The following is a 20,160-nucleotide window of genomic DNA, read 5'->3' as shown; positions in this document are numbered from 1 at the left end:
GGCTCCTGGACAGTCCCCTCCTGGACGATCCGGGTAGCAGGGTCGACGCTTGCATACAAAAAGTGTCAGATAATTACTTTTACGCCTTAGTTTCAAAATTTACATTGCTATAAAAAACGTACAAAATTTCATTTTTTTATTTGAATGTCATCATGATTTGTTTGATTACAAAGTAAAAGAACGTAATAACGATCCGTTAAAATTCCTGTCAGTTTCCTGAAAGTACACTGTCCCAAATAAACCGGGAAACATGAAAGTTGTGAGGGATGTGGATTCTGACGAGTTAATTTCAGTAACGTTAGACGAGAGTAAGACATGCATACACATCTACAGACAGTGTCAGCTACTGGTAGGCATATGAATAATTAAATCCGTATTGTATGGTGTTAGGCATCCTCGATATCCCAAGGGTTACTTTCACTGACTAGGCCTAACGTGACGCTGCCCAATTTGAAACACTACCCAAAATGGAACGTGATACAGAATTTTCAGTTTACGATCTAAACTAACAATAACTGCCCTGAACAAAAATTAAGGTGCTGACTAATAACTGTGACAATTTTAATTTGTCATTTTCTTTCAAGTTGCCTATTATTTGTATTTAAAAATGAAGATTATCCACGACTACCCTATCATCGACTAGGCCTACTTAGAATTTATTTATATGATCCCATAGGAAAAGTGGAGGCAGTCAAGGAGAAAATACTTCATTTGAAGATCTATACAGACAGAGAGAGCGACACAACTTCAAAGCAGCACGGTCAACCACAGTCAGTGTACCGTTATAAAATTCCATTGGTGTATATCAAAGGATCAAATTACAAATGTACAAAAGTGTTTTTGTTGCCTTCAAGGATGGGGGATGACATCCTCGATAATCTAGGGGTTCTGATCATACAATCTTTACACCCCTGGACTATCACATATTAAAACTGGAGGTAACAAAACAGAACATGTAATTTATTCTTTTGATGTACATCAAAAGAGCGGTATAACGTACACTGTGGTTGACTGTGTGGCTTTGAAGTTGGGCGTCGCTCTCTCAGTAGTCTTCAAAGGAAATTTTTACTGGCCTGTGATTGGTTCAGATTTTTTCCTCTGAGGTGAATTCAGTTTTACTATGAGATAGTCCAGGGGTGTAGAGATCGTAATGATTAATTGATCGGAAACCCAGGAGTATCGAGGATAGGGCAAAGAGTGTTATAGGAACAATCTGACAATGTCAAACACAGACGGCTGCTTCTTGTTTAGCAAAAAATATACCGTATAGCTATATATATAGCTTACCCCTAATATAAAACCTGAAGCAGACTTCTGTGGTCAAAGTAGCAAGATGACGTACAAGCTCTGGGTAACAATTTAACCGTAAATCTAGTTCACCCTGGGTTGTTCCTATTCAAGGTAGTTCGTTGGTATGAATTGTTACATGGTCTGAGGGTCATAATACTTTATTCGTCGTCGTGTGTCAGGCTTTGTGTAAACTTACTGTTCAAAGACAACCACCAAGTTTATTCAAATGAATGATCTTGACCTTCATTCAAATTCACAACGGTCAAATAGGCTAAAATCCTTTAACAATTTCTTATGAATAACTAAGAGGCACAGAAACCATATATGTTATTGGGCATGTAGCATGCTGGAATGAAGGGCTACAATGTTTGTTCATTACCTTAACCTTCATTTAAGTTCACAGGGATCAAATAAGCTTCAATCTTTTAAACAATTTATAGTCAACAATTAACAGCCCTTGAGACCTGATATTAGGCCTGTATCATGCTGGGATAAAATTATAAATGGTTACAGGGACAAAATAGGCTATAATCTTAACAACTTACTGCATCCTTTCCAAGCAGTCCATAAAATCACTACTAGCTATTAGTTGGCATTGAATTTAGTTGCTGTACCATGACTGACATCCATGACATTGCTCTCAAATTTTCATCAGAAGCATATCATATAGGCATACCAGGCCAATTATGATATATTTCAAAACTAACCTTTACGTGTGTTATTATTTTTCCTTGCAGAGTATTGTGGCTGTCCCATGTCCTGTCCTGGACGTGTGTATTGGACATCATACATTGTGTGACACAAACCACACGGGATGGGTGTTGTACATTTTAACCAGCTCTCAGCTCTATGTTGTTGGTGAAAATCAAGTTATCAACAATAAGTATGTTTGTAACCTCCTCCAGATTCGCCCTCAAAACCTATCATTATGACAGAGATCACTTTTTAGGTCATCTGACCTGAAGGGTCAGGATGACCTATAGTCATCATGCACCGTCCGTCGTTGTGCGCCGTGCGTGAACTTTTCATTCAAACAACTTCTTCTCATTAACCGTAATGCCTAAAGTACTCACATTTGGTCGTAGCATGCTGGGATAGAGGGCTACCAAACTTGTGAAAATGAATGACCTTGACCTATTTTCAAGGTCATAGGGATCAAATAGGCTAAAATCTTTGAATAACTTCTTCTAACTAACCGAAAGGTCCAGGGTACTCATAGTTGGCCTGTGGTATGCTGGGATAAAGGGCGACCAAAGTTGTGAAAATGAATGACCTTGACCTACTTTCAAGGTCACAGGGGTCAAATAGGCTAAAATCTTTGCACGACTTCTTCTAACTTACCGAAAGGTCCAGGGTACTCATATTTGGCCTGTAGCATGCTGGGATTGAGGGCTACCAAAGTTGTGAAAATGAATGACCTTGACCTACTTTCAAGGACACAGGGGGTTAAGTAGACGAAAATCTTTGAACAACTTCTCCTAACTTACTGATAGGTCCAGGGTACTCATATTTGGCCTGTGGTATGCTGGGATGAAGGGCTACCAAAGTGGTGAAAATGAATTACCTTGACCTACTTTCAAGGTCACAGGGGGGTCAAATAGGCTAAAATCTTTGAACAACTTCTTTTAACTTACCGAAAGGTCCAGGGTTCTCATGTTTAGTCTGTGGTATGCCGGGATAAAGGGTGACCAAAGTTGTGAAAATGAATGACCTTGACCTACTGTCAAGGTCACAGGGTGATCAAATAGGCTAAAATCTTTGCACAACTTCTTCTAACTAACCGAAAGGTCCAGGATACTCATATTTAGCCTGTGGTATGCTGGGATGAATGGCTATACAAGTTGTGAAAATGAATGACCTTGACTTACTTTCAAGGTCACCGCGGGGTCAAGTAGACTAAAATCTTTGAAGGACTTTTTCTAACTTACCAAAAGGTCAAGGGTACTCATACATATGTATTTGGCCTGTGTAGCATGCTGAGATGGAGGGCTACCAAAGTTGTGAAAATGAATGACCTTCACCTGCTTTCAAGGTCACAGGGGGTCAAGTAGAAGAAAATCTTTGAACAACTTTTTCTTACTTACTGAAAGGTCCAGTGTACTCATATATGGCCTGTGGTATGCTGGGATGGAAGGCTACCAAAGTTTTGAAAATGAATGACCTTGACCTACTTTCAAGGTCACCGGGGGTCAAGTAGACGAAAATCTTTGAACGACTTCTTCTAACTTACCAAAAGGTCAAGGGTATTCATATTTGGCCTGTAGCATGCTTTGATGGAGGGCTACCAAAGTTGTGAAAATGAAAGGCTGAAACTTGCCTGGAATGACCGTGATATGATCTTGACAAAGTGTTGTTACATCTCTGGTTGATCCTGAATCGAAGATGGTTACCATGACACCATATCTAATTGATTTCCAATACTATTCAGATGACCGTTAAGGCCCTTGGGCCTCTTGTTGTTTAGTTAAAAGTTGGTCAATTTGAAGTCTATACAGTAGATTTGGTAAAATTTCTAAAGCATAGTTAACATTTGGTTTTACTATTTGATTTACAAGTAAGGTCATTTTAGGACATGTATTATTTTGGTGGTTGATGAAAGTCAGAGCACCATGTAAATCCACTGACCCCCAGTCCATACCTGATAATTGCTCATTAGATTGTAACAGGCATTACTTCTTCACTATGGCAAAATGATCATTGTGAACAGTTTCTTTTATTGCAGCTGTCATTAGTGTAGATTCATTACTACTAGATATGCACTAGGGCTGAATCAATATATCGATATACTGATACATATCGGTTTTCAGAAGCGTATCGGATATCGATACGCAAACATGCTGTATATCGCTGTAAGGTTATAACAACTCAACCTACTGTTTTCATTATAGAAAGAGAAAATTCCAAACAAAATTTATTCTAAAACATTATTCAAGTAAGAGCATTTCAATCAAAAGGAAGTGTTTAAAGCATGTGTGTCACCTAGATGGATTAGAAATGTCTTTTCATAACTAAAAATACAAATTGACAGACATTAATCAACACAAATGATAAACTGAATCAAATGTTTGGTAGATTTTTGCCAGGTTACAGAATGTTTTATCAAAATTGTCTTTTATTGTCACAATATTCCAAACACAATTGTCAACTGAATTTGAAAAAAAGGTATCCAGTGTATCGTCAATAAGTATCGTGTATTGTTTCAATGTATTGTCAATATGTATCGTATCATTTGAGACCTTACAATACCCAGCCCTAATATGCACTTGTCATGTAGTCAATGCTTTTCACAGAGAAACTGATCTTTGATAGAATATGGGTACATCTACTATAAGAACTTTGATCCATTGGAAAATATACACCGTATGACCAGATAGCTATTAATGAAACTTGTAAACACCTATACTGCCATACAAGCATTATGTTTAATGAATAATGAATGCATATGGACTTTTCATTCAGGTCAAAAACAAGTTCACATCATGATGAGGAAAAAAGAGGAAACCAGGAGATTTTCAGTGATCTCCTTGGAAATGATTCCATATTTGGGATGAAAGAGATGAAGGAAGTTTCCCATGCAGTTTTCCATATCACTGGGGATCACTCACTACTGGAACTTGATCAGGAAGTTACTAGTCTGGCTGTGGGATGTGAGGTGCTTGCCATAGCATTATGCAATCAGCATAGTTATCTAATACAATTATATCTACTGACAGAACTACACTCGGGCAGAAATAAACTACCTTTGCAAACCTATATTTTACAGAGACAATTACCAACGCATCATAACGATCAGGGCAGCTATGGAACACATCATAATTATACGGAAGAATTCCATTATGGGTCAAAGGAGAGGTCAAGAGACAGGTCAGAGGTCATGGCAGGGGTCAAATTTGAGGACAGAAATGTGTCCTTGCATTTAGTTACCACTAGAAATGGCAATGTATACAAAGAAAGCTTCTCGTCTGTTCTGGAAATTTCTAAAGATATCTTTCAAGCTTTGTGTGGTTTTCAGTTGTCATTGTTAAACTCTCCTTTGTTACTGATATGTCCACCAGAGGGCTCTGTATATTATGCACCAATCAAGTCTCCTGATACAGAAGCTGGGACTGTAAGACTTTTCTGCCATACACACTATCCAGTAGTTGGGGTAGGCAAACTAGATTTGAAAGTGGCAGATATAAAAGATCCTCTATATTTAGAGGTCGGCCACCAGGACAAACAGACTGGACTTGTTGTAACATCACAGGACGGCAGAGCATTATTAGCTACATTATCGGAGGGAAACGCTGGTAAGTTTGAGTTTGTTGAGATTGCTTTACCTGGCCCAGTACTTGATGTAGATTCCCATGGAAACAAGATTTACCATTCTAGTGGGATGGATGTGTATGAAAGTGTGCTGGAAACCAAACCACAGCCTGCAGGACTGTCCTGTCACATAGCAGGGCTAATGTATGCTGGGGCCCAGGAGCTGGCATGTCTCCATGACAACAACTGTACTCAAGGTCAGTGAGGTCATTTAGATGCAAGTTTAAGAGTTTATATGCTAAGTTCTACAAACTTTTAAAAGTTTATAACCACAATTATGTTCTGTAAAAAGGAATAAAAAAAGGTGTAAAGTGTAGAGAAAATGTATGATAATATTCTATTAAAGTTGCTGTACTCCAACTACAGATTTAGTTTATTTAAATTGATCAAATAAATTCATCAGCTTCAAGATTTTAAGAAATTATATTTGTGTTGAAGGAGGTGAGTGTGACCTGCTGCTAGGAACCCATGGACTCCCACTGAAGTTAATAAAACCTGAAGGAAGACATAAGAGAGGACGAAAAGCTGCAGGCACCGGTCAGACCATCAGAAACCTGCTACATAGCATCAATATTTGTAGTGAGGAGATGGAGGAATTAAAGAAACAACAGTCTTGCCAGACAGATAGGTTAGCCCAAATCAACATGGCTGCTTTTTTATCCACACAAGACCCACAGAGTCCAGACTTCCCACTGCGATTCTCGTACTCTATCTCTCCTCGAGATGGACAGTCAAGACAAAACAGTAACTGGGTGTTTAACTGTCACATGACTAATACTAGTGATATTCACTTCTCAAGTGATTGGATGGTTATGATTGTGTTAAGTGATAATAAACAGGAATTTGTGAGCTCTTCATTCCCACTTCCCCATGGACTGGGGGCCGCGACAGGGATGGAGTTCCAAACGGTTCTGCTAGACTCAAGCCTTCTGTTGCCTTTAATAGTGAAAATCAGTCTGGTGCTTCATTCTACAAACAGTACTGTGATCCAGCCAGTTATAAATGTACCGGTCAGTTCGACTACCTTGGACATTTTGTATGGCCTTGTTACTCCACAAGATGTGATTTCATTGACCTCCGCAACTCCAGAGGTCAGTATAACACAGTTAGTAAAAGACATAGCAGTTACCCAGCCAATAGCCAGGTGTAATGAGCTGCCCCTAGCTCCCACACCAACAACTCTCACTGTCCAGATTCCTGATGATGTCCTCAAGTCCGACCAAGTAGCCATCTACCGCAAAGGTGAGATACCTATAGTCAAACCTCTCTATAAAGACCACTCAAGGGACAAGGGGAAAATGGTTTCATTAGCCAAATAGTCCTTATTATACAATTGTTTCATGCCTTATGGGTTTACAGTCAAAACTCTTTCCTCTCAATTTTGGGCCAACCTTAGGGATGTTTCCCTAGGCCATTCCTAGGGTTGGTCCCAACACCGAGGGGAAAGATTTTTGACTGTTGACTAATAAGGCATGAGACAACTGCTTTGTTACCTGAGTAGTCCAGAAACATTAAATCTGTTTTTGATATAACAAAAAATGAACTTGAAAATTCATAATTGTATCATACAACGCCGTGCAAAGTTGTATTTCCCAGGAATTATGTGTTCCGTATTTATAGCGCTTCTACTTTCCGTATGTTCTTTAACAACCAAAATGTCAAAACGCCATTTCAAAGTTGTCGCTTATGTTGAGAATGATGTTCATCAAAAGAATATTTGGGTTCGGCGTGCCGGTGTTTATGAAGTCAACAATTAAGCACATGCAGAAATCCCCAGCCGGTCAACAATCAAATTAGTTTCCAAGGATTTGTATATATGATTTTCAAGTAACTTCTTGTGAAAATAGTTAAAAATATTTCATTTACACTTATAGTCAGGTAATAAAATCATTTGGGACCCTAATAAGCAAGTGGCCTTTATACAGAGGACTCAATTGCAAGTGGTCACTAAGGCAGGTTTCATTATATATATCGATTAATCCCTGCATTTTCATCCTTTTTACATTAGTTTTACAAGTTTAATTGCGCTTGATGTACTATGTGCCTTACTTTTTCTTTGCCTAGCTACCTTGTACAATATTTTTCAGTTCACCTAGCAAAAGAGCATGTGTGTCAAGCTTTGCTAAAGAAAAAACTATTCATTTGTACAAGTTTCAATTCCTACCAATCCTTCCTATTTGTTTGTATGTATAACCTATTGCAGGGTCTTTCCAACTATTTGTACAGTTTGAATCCTCTTATTGTAATGATGCTACTCCTTAGCTTCAAATGAATAGTTGCTTATTGGTGTAAAGTCCATATGAATTCCTTTTGGCTCAATGCTTTTGAAAGACGACACGTCTGACTCATGGCCATCTTGGATTTTGAAAATTACAGTAAAGAAGAGAAAAGATATTGCTTTCCATAGATCACTCAATGGTGAGTGTCAAGATCCCCATGGGATCTCTTGTCTTCACTGAAATATTCAGTCTTTGTACAATGGTTAGTGGATTGTATTGATATAGCACTGTTGATTTTGATATTATAAACTTACCATCTTGCTGAAAACATGACTGTTAATATTCTTTATGTGTTGATAGACCCCTGTCCTCTGTTGAGTTTCCTGCTGAGGTCTAGCTCAGTGGTGCAAAAGGACAACTCTGTTTCCGTGGTAACCGTGGGAGGACATGAGGTACGCCTAGCAGCTGAGGATCATACACTGACAATACACAGTGACAGGGCTCATGTAGCCATAGCAACCAGACAAGCCATCCAAAACAGGCTCCAAGTAAGTGTAACATATCTTTCCTGACTTAACTTAAAAACCATCTTTAATTATAAAGGCAAATAATTATCAGGCTCTTTCATATGTGGATGTGAAGGATAGGGATAGTCTACCCAAGGGTCATCAAATGTTGTAAAACCCAAGGTTTACAAAAATAAGTAGAGAGTTTTACAAGATTTTGTAATCCGGAGGATAGAATATCCCTATCCTTCATATCCACATGTGAAAGAGTGTTTTTCTCTCATACCTTGATGTTTTATTGAAATTTTACAATAATTAATATTTTTAAAAATTATCAGTACTACAAAACTTTCATTAGATTTGTTTCTTAGCAGTGTTTTGATCTACATCTGCTTAATCTTTCCTATGCTAGGTATATAGATTTGTAATCTTTGGACGTTGATGCTAGATTCTTCATCACAACAAATTTAATTCATACTCCCAGAGATACTGTTGATGTGTAAAAAAAAAAAAAAAAAAAAAAAAAAAAAAAAATTTGAAATTTTATACGAAATTTGTAGGATTATAGCACACAATAAATCATTTCTATGACAATGATATAAACATGTATTCATCACAATCTACAAATATGTTTAGATATTTCCTCCAGTATATTGTAATGTTTGCTATATTTTACTATCATATATTGTATGTTATTCACTGTTACATTTTAAAGAGTTCAATATTTTGTTTGTTTGATATTATTCTCCGTTACAGTTTTTGAGAGTTTAATATTTTGTTTGTTTAATATTATTCTCCATGATAGTTTTTTAAAGTTCAATATTTTGTTTGATCAACAGGTGTGTAGAGGAGATGTACAGTACATTGGTGACAGGAGAGAACCACAACTGGTGAACAGTCTGCAACACCTCCAGGTAATACAGCGTCAAACTACATCCAAATCTCCTCTCCTTGATGAATGGCTTGTCCTTGACCAATCTGATTAAAACCAGATCTTTTGATTTCACTCCGACCCCCTACATTCCAGAACATACTGGAAGGTATTCTAAGGGTATTGGAGTGCAATCCAAGATCTGGTTTCAGGGTGATGAAGCCATCTTCCACTTAAATTTTTGTAATAGAATGTATCTGTTTTTAGGTCATCTGAGGCCTATTGTCATCATGCACCGTCCGTCGTCGTGCGCCGTCCGCCTTGCGTAAACCATTCATTCAAACGACTTCTTCTCAATAACCGAAAGGCCCAGGGTACTGATATTTGGCCTGTAGCATGCTGAGATGAAGGGCTACCAAGTTTGTTCAAATGAATGACCTTGACCTTCATTCAAGGTCACATGGGTCAAAAAGGCTAAAATCTTCAAACAACTTCTTCTCAAGAACCAGACAGCCCAGGGTATTGATATTGGGCCTGTAGTATGCTGGGATGAAGGGCTACCAAGTTTGTTCAAATGAATGACCATGACCTTCATCTAAGGTCACAGACGTCAAACAGGCTAAAATCCTTTAAACAAGTTCTTGTGAATAACTAAGAGGCCTAGAGACCTGATATTGGGTCCCTGACAAGCTGGGATGAAGGGCTATCAAGTTTGTTCAAATCAATGACCTTGACCTTCATTCAAGGTCACAGGGGTCAAAAATGCTGAAATCTTTAAACGACTTCTTCTCAATAACCAGAAGGCCCAGGGTAGTGATATTGGGCATGTAACATGCTGGAATGAAGGGCTACCAAGTTTGTTCAAATGAATGACCTTGATCTTCATTCAAGGTCACAGGGGTCAAATAGGCTAAAATCTTTAAACGGTTTCTTCTCAAGAACCGGAGGCCCAGGGTACTTATATTTGGCCTGTAGCATGCTGGAATGAAGGGCTACCAAGTTTGTTCAAATGAATGACCTTGACCTTCATTCAAGGTCACAGGGGTCAAATAGGCTAAAATCCTTTAAACGACTTCTTTTCAAGAACCGGAAGTCTCAGGGTTCTCATAGTGGAGCCGCAACATGCTGGGATGAAAGGCTACCAAGTTTGTTCAAATGAATGACCTTGACCTTCATTCAAGGTCACAGGGGTCAAATAGGCTAAAATCCTTTAAACGACTTCTATTCAAGAACCAGAAGGCCCAGGTTACTGATTTTGGGCATGTACATGCTGGGATAAAGGACTACCAAGTCTGTTCAAATGAATGACCTTGACCTTCATTCAAGGTCAAAGGGTCAAAAAAGCTATAATCTTGAAATAACTTTTTTGTGAATATCTAAGAGGCCTAGAGACCTGATATTGGGCCTGTGACATGCTGGGATGAAGGGCTACCATATTTGTTTTAAAAAAAATGACCTTGATCTTCATTCAAGATCACAGGGGTCAAAATGGCTAAAATCTTTAAATGACTATGTTGTATTGTGCCAATAGTCAGATGACCGTTAAGGCCGATGGGCCTCTTGTTATTTCCTAAGTCTAAGCTAAACATTGTTTTAGACTTTAGACTGTTTTATGATCTTGCGGCCTGGCCCTACTGTAAATTACTTTTCTTTTGTGGCTACTACATTTTGCGATTGCTGTTTCAAATAAATTGACATTCACAGATTTTGAAAGTAAATGTGAATTCTTATCAATACAAAAAATGATGTAAATGTCAGTTCTCAAAGATAAAAAATATGTTTGGTTGATGAAAAATGGAATTGATTTAGATCTATTTAAAATCAGTGGTCTATGTAAACAGTCTCCAGCAGATATTTGAAAAATGTATTTTCTAACGTCACAGAATGAACATACATTGTGTTCAGTAGAGTCAAGTAGGCACTGTGTAAGAAGTGACAATCTTAATACATATAATGCTGAAAAAAGTGATCATCTTTAATATTTGTTTTGTACATGTAATGAAATAACATAGTAGCCCTAATTGGAATTGTAAGATTTCTAGTTTTCATTATCATAACAATAATAACATTGATAGAATTGTTTCATTTTGTAGGATAAGTTGTCAGATTTACATTCTCGGAATTCCTGTGCAAAAGATTTAAGTAGGAACAAAGTGTTGGACATTTACAAAACGCTCCGCTCTACACCCATGATCAAGGGAATTCTACAGAACGCCTCAAGTTGATGAATGAAGTAGCTTGTATAAAGCTATCCTTTTTATAATTGTTAATAAAGATCTATTTATATATACAAATAACTATCGTTGTTACCAGGTGTAGATGTAAGTACTCTATTTATATATACAAATAACTATTGTTGTTACCAGGTGTAGATGTAAGTACTCTATTTATATATACAAATAACTATCGTTGTTACCAGGTGTAGATGTAAGTACTCTAGTTATATATACAAATATGTATATACAAATAACTATCGTGGTTACCAGGTGTAGATGTCAGTACTCTATTTATATATACAAATAACTATCGTGGTTACCAGGTGTAGATGTAAGTACTCTATTTATATATACAAATAACTATCGTTGTAACCAGGTGTAGATGTCAGTACTCTATTTATATATACAAATAACTATCGTGGTTACCAGGTGAAGGTGTAAGTACTCTATTTATATATACAAATAACTATCGTGGTTACCAGGTGTAGATGTCAGTACTCTATTTATATATACAAATAACTATCGTGGTTACCAGGTGTAGGTGTAAGTACTCTAGTTATATATACAAATATGTATATACAAATAACTATCGTTGTTACCAGGTGTAGATGTAAGTACTCTATTTATATATACAAATAACTATCGTGGTTACCAGGTGTAGGTGTAAGTACTCTATTTATATATACAAATAACTATCGTGGTTACCAGGTGTAGGTGTAAGTACTCTATTTATATATACAAATAACTATCGTTGTTACCAAGTGTAGATGTAAGTACTCTATTGATATATACAAATAACTATCGTGGTTACCAGGTGTAGATGTAAGTACTCTATTTATATATACGAATAACTATCGTGGTTACCAGGTGTAGATGTAAGTACTCTATTGATATATACAAATAACTATCGTTGTTACCAGGTGTAGATGTAAGTACTCTATATATACAAATAACTATCGTGGTTACCAGGTGTAGATGTAAGTACTCTATTTATATATACAAATAACTATCGTTGTTACCAGGTGTAGATGTAAGTACTCTATTTATATATACAAATAACTATCGTGGTTACCAGGTGTAGGTGTAAGTACTCTATTTATATATACAAATAACTATCGTTGTTACCAGGTGTAGATGTAAGTACTTTATTTATATATACAAATAACTATCGTGGTTACCAGGTGTAGATGTAAGTACTCTATTTATATATACAAATAACTATCGTTGTTACCAGGTGTAGATGTAAGTACTCTATTTATATATACAAATAACTATCGTTGTTACCAGGTGTAGATGTAAGTACTCTATTTATATATACAAATAACTATCGTTGTTACCAGGTGTAGATGTAAGTACTCTATTTATATATACAAATAACTATCGTTGTTACCAGGTGTAGATGTAAGTACTCTATTTATATATACAAATAACTATCGTGGTTACCAGGTGTAGGTGTAAGTACCCTATTTATATATACAAATAACTATCGTGGCTACCAGGTGTAGATGTAAGTACTCTATTGATATATACAAATAACTATCCTTGTAACCAGGTGTAGATGTAAGTACTCTATGGTTCTGAATACATCAGTGTTTTACGTTAGATAAATTTGAGTCTTTTACAAACTTCAGGTCAAATAAATGGATACTTTAATTTACAGCACTGTTTATAAGTCTGTATAAAATGTTAGAAAGTAATATTTATAACAGTTTGCACTCTTGAATCTAAGTGTAGTGGTCTGCTCCTGGGTGCATTGATTGACCGTCTCTATGCATAGTGGTCTGCTCCTGGCTGCAAGGATTGACTTTTGCATTGTAATTCAGAGAAAAGTATTATTACCTTGTAATTTGTGAGAAACAACTGGTTACTATACACAACAATATGTTCAATTCAACACCTTCTCCCAAGGGTAGATAACTCTCTCAAAGGTACAAATGTTGCTAACTGATAAACAGGACTATGTATGGGCTGATGTAGAATCATCATATTCATCTGTCTACACACTGAGAAAATACAGACAACGGGAAAATAACAATTTATTGATACTTACAGGTATATTTTACATTCAACCATAACATATAAATAATTACTACAACACTTGCATGGATTGAAAGTTTTAAGGCAATTTCTTATAAATGAACTCTATTTAGTTAGATTGCATTCTCTGTAAATTACATATTCATGACCTGTCTAGAATGAAAATGAATACAAATATCTTTAAAATGATCATTTTAAAATATAATAGCTCATGTACATTTTGATTAAGTAACACAAGTTCTTGACTAGACTGAATAAAAAATCAGCGGTATGTAAAAGGTCTTTAAAGAAGACAACAGCAGGACAATGTAATAGACATATAGTCTATACAGTCCTAAACAACAGCACTATGTAAACATACAAAAGAATGATATTTTATTACCTATAATGATACAGCTCTGTTTACAGGGGAGGCATATGGTATTCCATCCAGACATCATATACAGGCAGGGGCATTTTGCAGACACTTGTTTCCCTATACCATATTCAATTACACTCAATCTAATTAAAATTATACTTGTAATTTGTCCCAAATTAAATGATTATACATGGGACTAATATAATGCTATTCTCTGCATAACAAGACGAATCAAAACCTTTCAATTACACTGTTGGTAGACTCTGTGATTCTTGTGCCATAGTCTCAGTCTTGATTTTTACATTTGAAATTCAACTATCTTTCACTAAAACATTCTTCTTGTTCTTGTTTCACACAGATCATATTTTAGATACACTGTATAATATCCATGAACATTACATTAGCATTATCTTTTTCTTCTTCTTTGTATTGTCAGGGTACCTTTTTTACATTGAGATGCCAGGGAATTATAGGGGCTTTATGTTGAAGCAGGCAAATTCGAAAAAGTTGAGGAATATTGTTAGGTGATTAAGTGATTTTCAATATTGCAGGTAAATAGTAGAGTTGGTATACCTATCTGGAATTCAGCTCACAGAATCATTGAAAAAATGCCCAAACACTTACTGCAGGCAATATACAGGAAAATTACTGTAGTCAATCTGCGTTAGAGTTTAGGCTTAAACTCAAACTTATGGAAACGGCGATGATTGTTCCCATCACAATGGAAACATAGCTCGCATAAACAGCTCGACGCCCCCACCTCTCAGCCAGAGTATAGAAGCCTTTTCCATTTCGAAGCTTGGCCCGCCAGGCCCATTGGTTGGCCAACAGACCACTAAACAGACAGAATATAGTACTGATATAGGACAGGAGGAGCACCTGGTTAAATGAGGTAAACGGGCGGGGAAGCAGATCCTTCTGTGGAACCTTTCTTACAAGATGGGGCAGAGTAACTGTTGTCTCCTTTCGTGGATTTTTCACTGTATTTTGATCTGCTGGATTAATAGCGTAAGTTGCTACAACAGGTCCATTATTCACGTTGTGGTCTTCCACCAGAGATATGGCCACATGCTTATCATCTGTCACACCAACAGGTTTCTCAGCTGTATGTTTTTCTGCTTGTTTATTCATCATAGGTTAACTTTCATTTGCCTGGAATAAAAGATAATAATAAAGTGAGATGTTCGGTTAGACAACATGATGATGGGGTAGGAATGTACGTAGTTTTACCCATATGTATTCTGTCAAATCCTATCCTGATTTCATAGTGGTGCCCAGGACATTTACATAGCACATGTATTTATCATTTTCAAATATATAACTCTGGGTTTGAAGAAGTATTTCTAAAATAAGTAATCATTTGCTTTTGGAGTTTGTCTTGAATATAATGATATACCCCAAAATAAGTTGATGGAAGTCCATGAAAAAAAAATTACGATACTAGAAAATTGATACTGATTATCTGAAAATAGCAATAGTGGCATTGATGTCATTACACGTGCAGTTTCGAGACAATCCATTAAGAAATGAAACCACGAGAACGAGGTAAAATGCTAGGAAAGTACTGACAAGAATTATCAAGAAATATAGCAACAGTGACCTTGACTACCATGACCTTATCAATAGGAACGGTCTGAGTGACCTACAGTTATCGTGCTTCAGTCGATGTCATCGGTTGTCTGTAACTTTTCATTCAAAAACTTCTCAATAACCGAAAGGCCCAGGGTATATTGGACCTGTAGCATACTAGGATATAGAACTACCCAGTTTGTTCAAATGAATGACCTTGAACTTCATTCGAGATCAAATAGTTAAAATAGGCTAAAATCTTTAAATAATCATGTCAGTAACTAAGAATATAGCGACCTGCTATATAGAGCCTGTAGCATACTGAGATGAAGGGCTAAGAAGTTTGTTTAAATTGATGACCAATTTTAAGTTTTAAGGCCACAGTGGTTAAATATATCATAAACTTGGAACTTCTGCTGAAGAGTCACTACTATACAATACCGGTACCTTAATTGTTCATTGCAACAGTCACGATGACCTTGGCCTGGGCCTAGTTTCATCAACTTGACTTAAAATAATTCCTTCAATTGTAAAATTTCCATAGGAAATCATGACAGAACTCCTTAACTTAAGATGTTTTTCTCAACTTCTGTAATGCTTTTCTATGGAGAATGTTAAGTTAAGGAATTCCTTGGAGTCAGGAATGCTGATGTAACTGGGCTCTGAACCAAACTGATTGGCCGTATAATTAGCCGCGATGACAAAGCTACAGTCTTGTCGAGAGACGTTCGGAACGAAGGAGACAAAGTACGATTATTTGTCTTTAATCTCGAATACGTCCAAGAAACTTTAATTCTTTGCAAGTATGTACATTTTGGTGAAAGTAAAATAAGAGAGAAAGCCTATACAGCGTTGATATTGGGCCTTGTACCGTTGTTGGTATGGAAGGCAAGTTAGTTCACATAAATACCCTTGGCCTACTGCAATGTACTCCAAGACCAACACATAGCTACAAATGTACGTACTTGCGGTCAAATGGATGTGACCCGTTAAGTAAAGTTACTGAAACAATGTCGGATTCTATCTATTTTTTTTTTTTGTAAAAGTGACCTTTGTAGTTGACATTTTGACCCCAAATTTAATCATAAGCTGCATTTTCTCATATCGCTACCATTGTGTAAAATTTGAACACATTCTGTTAATATGTTCTCAAGTTATTGTCCGGAAACTAAAATTTGTGAAACGATCTATTTTTAGTGACCTTTATAATTAACCTTTTGACCCCATATTCAGTCCAAACTGTATTTTCTCATATGCTACCATTGTATAAAGTTTTATCAAAATCCACAAATTCGTTCTCAAGTTATCATCTTGAAACCAAATCCGGGCAAACGGGGGCAAACACTTATAGCCCCCTCCGGTTTCACAGACAGGGGACTAATAATAAATATGGATATCTCTATTGCGATACGACAGAGATACATGTATATCACTTGCTTATTTCATAAAGCTAGGTATTGTTTGAACGGATTCGTTACAATTAAATATAAGAAATAAAAACAATAACGACTGACTAGTGAGCGCTTTCGACCCATTCAAGGGAGCTCTTCAGAACAGTCTGAAGAGCTCCCTTGAATGGGGCGAAAGCGCTCACTAGTCAGTCGTTATTGTTTTTATTTCTTATAGATTTCGTCCGTAAGGATTTTTCTTTAAATTTATCATATATATTTAGATGAATATTTCACCTAACTAAATTATAGAGGAAACCCTCGTCAGACATCCGCAGGATATATTAAATGATTTATATTAACTAAATGACCAATGGAATAAAATGGAATCTTTGTTATCACGAATGTAACGCACCTGCATCAGACCAACAGCTGTGTTCCTCATTTAGTCCTAGTATTCAGGAAAGGATGGGTTATAGTGATAGAAGACGTCATTTCCTGTTTACATCAGGCAAGAATTTGTCGAATGATTATAAGGACTAGCTGCTTTATTGTTATTAAACATTGTGTATTCATTCTCCTAATAATCCATTTTAAAACCCATTGTATAGATCAACGAATATCTATAACAGTTTGTATTATTGATTGATAACTATTCCCAAGTTCAAGTATACATACTAAATACTGTATTTGCCCACAAACGTTTTATTACTTACAATACTAAATCTGATTGCAAACCCCGTGTTAAGTTATGTTTGGATAAATCTTTCACGGCTACATTTAGAAAGAACTAATTAATGTATGGGACGTTTTTGGCTTTTCTCTCCAATTATCTAAATAAGTTAGTTGCTTAAACATTTAGTACATCCCTGATTCCGTTGTAATTTTCTATCTTGCAAGTTTAGTTGACATGTTAAACAGCAGGGCCCATATTCATAAGTATTTTACCTAAGTAAAAACAATAAGTATTAACTTCAGATTTCTTATGAATATGAGCCCAGACCAATATAAACAAATTAAGCGAATATGAAAATTTTGTCATTTGTCTATTTTTTGACAGTTTTTATTAGCTCACCTGGCCCGAAGGGCCGGTGAGCTTATGTCATGGCGCGGCGTCCGTCGTCCGTCCGACGGACCGGCGTCCGTCCGTCAACATTTCCTTTAAATCGCTACTAGTCCTAGAGTTCTGGATAGTGTAACCAAATTTGGCCAGAAACATCCTTGAGGGAAGGGGGAACAGAACTTGTATAAATTTTGGCTCTGACCCCCGGGGGCAGGAGGGGCGGGGCCCAATAGGGAAAATAAAGGTAAATTCTATAAAACGCTACTTGTCCTAGAGTTCTGCATGGATTGTAACCAAATTTGGCCAGAAACATCCTTGAGGGAAGGGAAACAGAACTTGTATAAATTTTGGCTCTGACCCCCCGGGGACAGGAGGGGCGGGGCCCAATAGGGGAAATAGAGGTAAATCCTATAAAACGCTACTTGTCCTAGAGTTCTGCATGGATTGTAACCAAATTTGGCCACAGACATCCTCGGGGGAAGGGGAACAGAACTTGTATAAATTTTGGCTCTGACCTCCCGGGGGCAGGATGGGCGGGGCCCAATAGGGGAAATAGAGGTAAATCCTATAAAACGCTACTTGTCCTAGAGTTCTGCATGGATTGTAACCAAATTTGGCCACAATTAGCCTTGAGGGAAGGGGAACAGAACTTGTATAAATTTTTGCTTTGACCCCCCGGGGGCAGGAGGGGCGGGGCCCAATATGGGAAATAGAGGTAAATTCTATAAATCGCTACTTGTCCCAGAGTTCTGCATGGATTGTAACCAAATTTGGCCACAAACATCCTTGGGGGAAGGGGGAAAGAACTTGTATAAATTTTGGCTCTGACCCCCTGGGGGCAGGAGGGGCGTTGCCCAATAGGGGAAATAGAGGTAAATCCTATAAAACGCTACTTGTCCTAGAGTTCTGCATGGATTGTAACCAAATTTGGCCACAAACATCCTTGGGGGAAGGGGGAAAGAACTTGTATAAATTTTGGCTCTGACCCCCTAGGGGCAGGAGGGGCGGGGCCCAATAGGGGAAATAGAGGTAAATCCTATAAAACGCTACTTGTCCCAGAGTTCTGCATGGATTGTAACCAAATTTGGCCACAAACATCCTTGGGGGAAGGGGGAAAGAACTTGTATAAATTTTGGCTCTGAACCCCTGGGGGCAGGAGGGACGGGGCCCAATAGGGAAAATAGAGGTAAATCCTATAAAACGCTACTTGTCCTAGAGTTCTGCATGGATTGTAACCAAATTTGGCCACAAACATCCTTGGGGGAAGGGGGAAAGAACTTGTATAAATTTTGGCTCTGACCCCCCAGGGGCAGGAGGGGCGGGGCCCAATAGGGGAAATAGAGGTAAATCCTATAAATCGCTACTTGTCCTTGAGTTCTGCATGGATTGTAACCAAATTTGGCCACAAACATCCTTGGGGGGACAGGAACAGAACTTGTATAAATTTTGGCTCTGACCCTTGGGGCAGGAGGGGCGAAGGCCAATAGGGGAAATAGAGGTAAATCCTATAAATCGCTACTTGACCTAGAGTTCTGCATGGATTGTAACCAAATTTGGCCACAAATATCCTTGGGGGAAGGGGAACAGAACTTGTATAAATTTTGACATTACAAACCAGGTGAGCGATACAGGCCCTCAGGGCCTCTTGTATTAGAATAAAATGATTCGATATCTGAATTTGTTAAGTCGCGTCCTATCAGACGCTGATGATTAACATACTGACATCACATCGACATGGTTATTCAATGACAGAAATACGAACTGAATCAAGGAGGGTTTTTTCTTGAAATGTACATCTTTTCGCATATTTTGCCAAAAACAAACTCTACGCAAGGATATACGAGTTAACAGCAATCCAATTCACATCATCTTAGTTATGTTTAGTACACCTAAGAAGTGATATATAAACACACAAAACACCGCGATGGGTTAATGCCTTACACTTAGCTTATTTTAACAAGTAATAAATCGATGTGCTATTACATTGTATATTCAAACGACAAGCATATACAAGAAAACTAAAATATGTACATAATTAGCAGTGTTGTATACCGGCAAGCCTAGATATGACGTCATTGACAGATTAATTGTAATTTAAAGGATTGGGGATTTGTTATCAATGTCACCAGTCAGAAATCATAATACCTGTACCTGGTACGATCTATGAGAATTGACGATAATACAAAACATCAACATGTGATATATTAATGAAATACGTAATCATCACATGCAATTATTATTAATTTAAACTTTGGTAAGTATTTTCATAAACATATTTATACCACATCACGCACCTACATGTATTAAGGAAAGTAATAAATAATGACATTGGCGGGGA

The 20,160-nt window shown here is 37.2% G+C and overlaps 1 protein-coding gene and 1 long non-coding RNA gene across 3 annotated transcripts; one reads left to right on the top strand and one right to left on the bottom strand.

Moving 5' to 3' along the window:
• The first annotated feature begins 6 nt into the window (after window positions 1-6).
• On the top strand, window positions 7-11,803 carry LOC138336924 (uncharacterized). Of its 2 annotated transcripts, XM_069286551.1 has the most exons (7): window positions 7-349; window positions 2,028-2,173; window positions 4,750-5,792; window positions 6,034-6,837; window positions 8,175-8,362; window positions 9,160-9,234; window positions 11,285-11,803. In XM_069286551.1, exons 1-7 carry the CDS (start codon window positions 251-253, stop codon window positions 11,414-11,416), a joined length of 2,487 nt encoding a protein of 828 aa, XP_069142652.1. In that variant the 5' UTR covers window positions 7-250; the 3' UTR covers window positions 11,417-11,803. The 2 variants fall into 2 exon arrangements, with proteins under 2 accessions (XP_069142652.1, XP_069142660.1); XM_069286559.1 differs by lacking the exon at window positions 2,028-2,173 and having other exon boundaries at window positions 235-349.
• A 1,623-nt stretch (window positions 11,804-13,426) lies between these two features.
• On the bottom strand, window positions 13,427-17,324 carry LOC138336935 (uncharacterized). Its single transcript, XR_011210489.1, has 2 exons — window positions 17,175-17,324; window positions 13,427-14,954 (listed from the first exon to the last, which is right to left on the bottom strand). It is a non-coding gene; the product is annotated as an uncharacterized lncRNA (long non-coding RNA).
• Between the last annotated feature and the right edge of the window lie 2,836 nt (window positions 17,325-20,160).

This window comes from Argopecten irradians, chromosome 1, assembly GCF_041381155.1.
Source record: "Argopecten irradians isolate NY chromosome 1, Ai_NY, whole genome shotgun sequence".
NCBI classification, from domain to species: Eukaryota; Metazoa; Mollusca; class Bivalvia; order Pectinida; family Pectinidae; genus Argopecten; species Argopecten irradians.
Note: the sequence above shows the minus strand (reverse complement) of the source record. Positions and strands in the feature narration are given on the sequence as shown.

What these genes read in the sequence shown, in the direction of transcription:
- LOC138336924 (XM_069286551.1), top strand. Translation starts at nt 251, where the DNA reads ATGAAAGTTGTGAGGGATGTGGATTCTGACGAGTTAATTTCAGTAACG. An exon ending in AATCAAGTTATCAACAATAA is followed by an intron (nt 2,174 to 4,749) that starts GTATGTTTGTAA and finishes CTTTTCATTCAG; the next exon opens with GTCAAAAACAAGTTCACATC. An exon ending in CCATCCAAAACAGGCTCCAA is followed by an intron (nt 8,363 to 9,159) that starts GTAAGTGTAACA and finishes TTTGATCAACAG; the next exon opens with GTGTGTAGAGGAGATGTACA.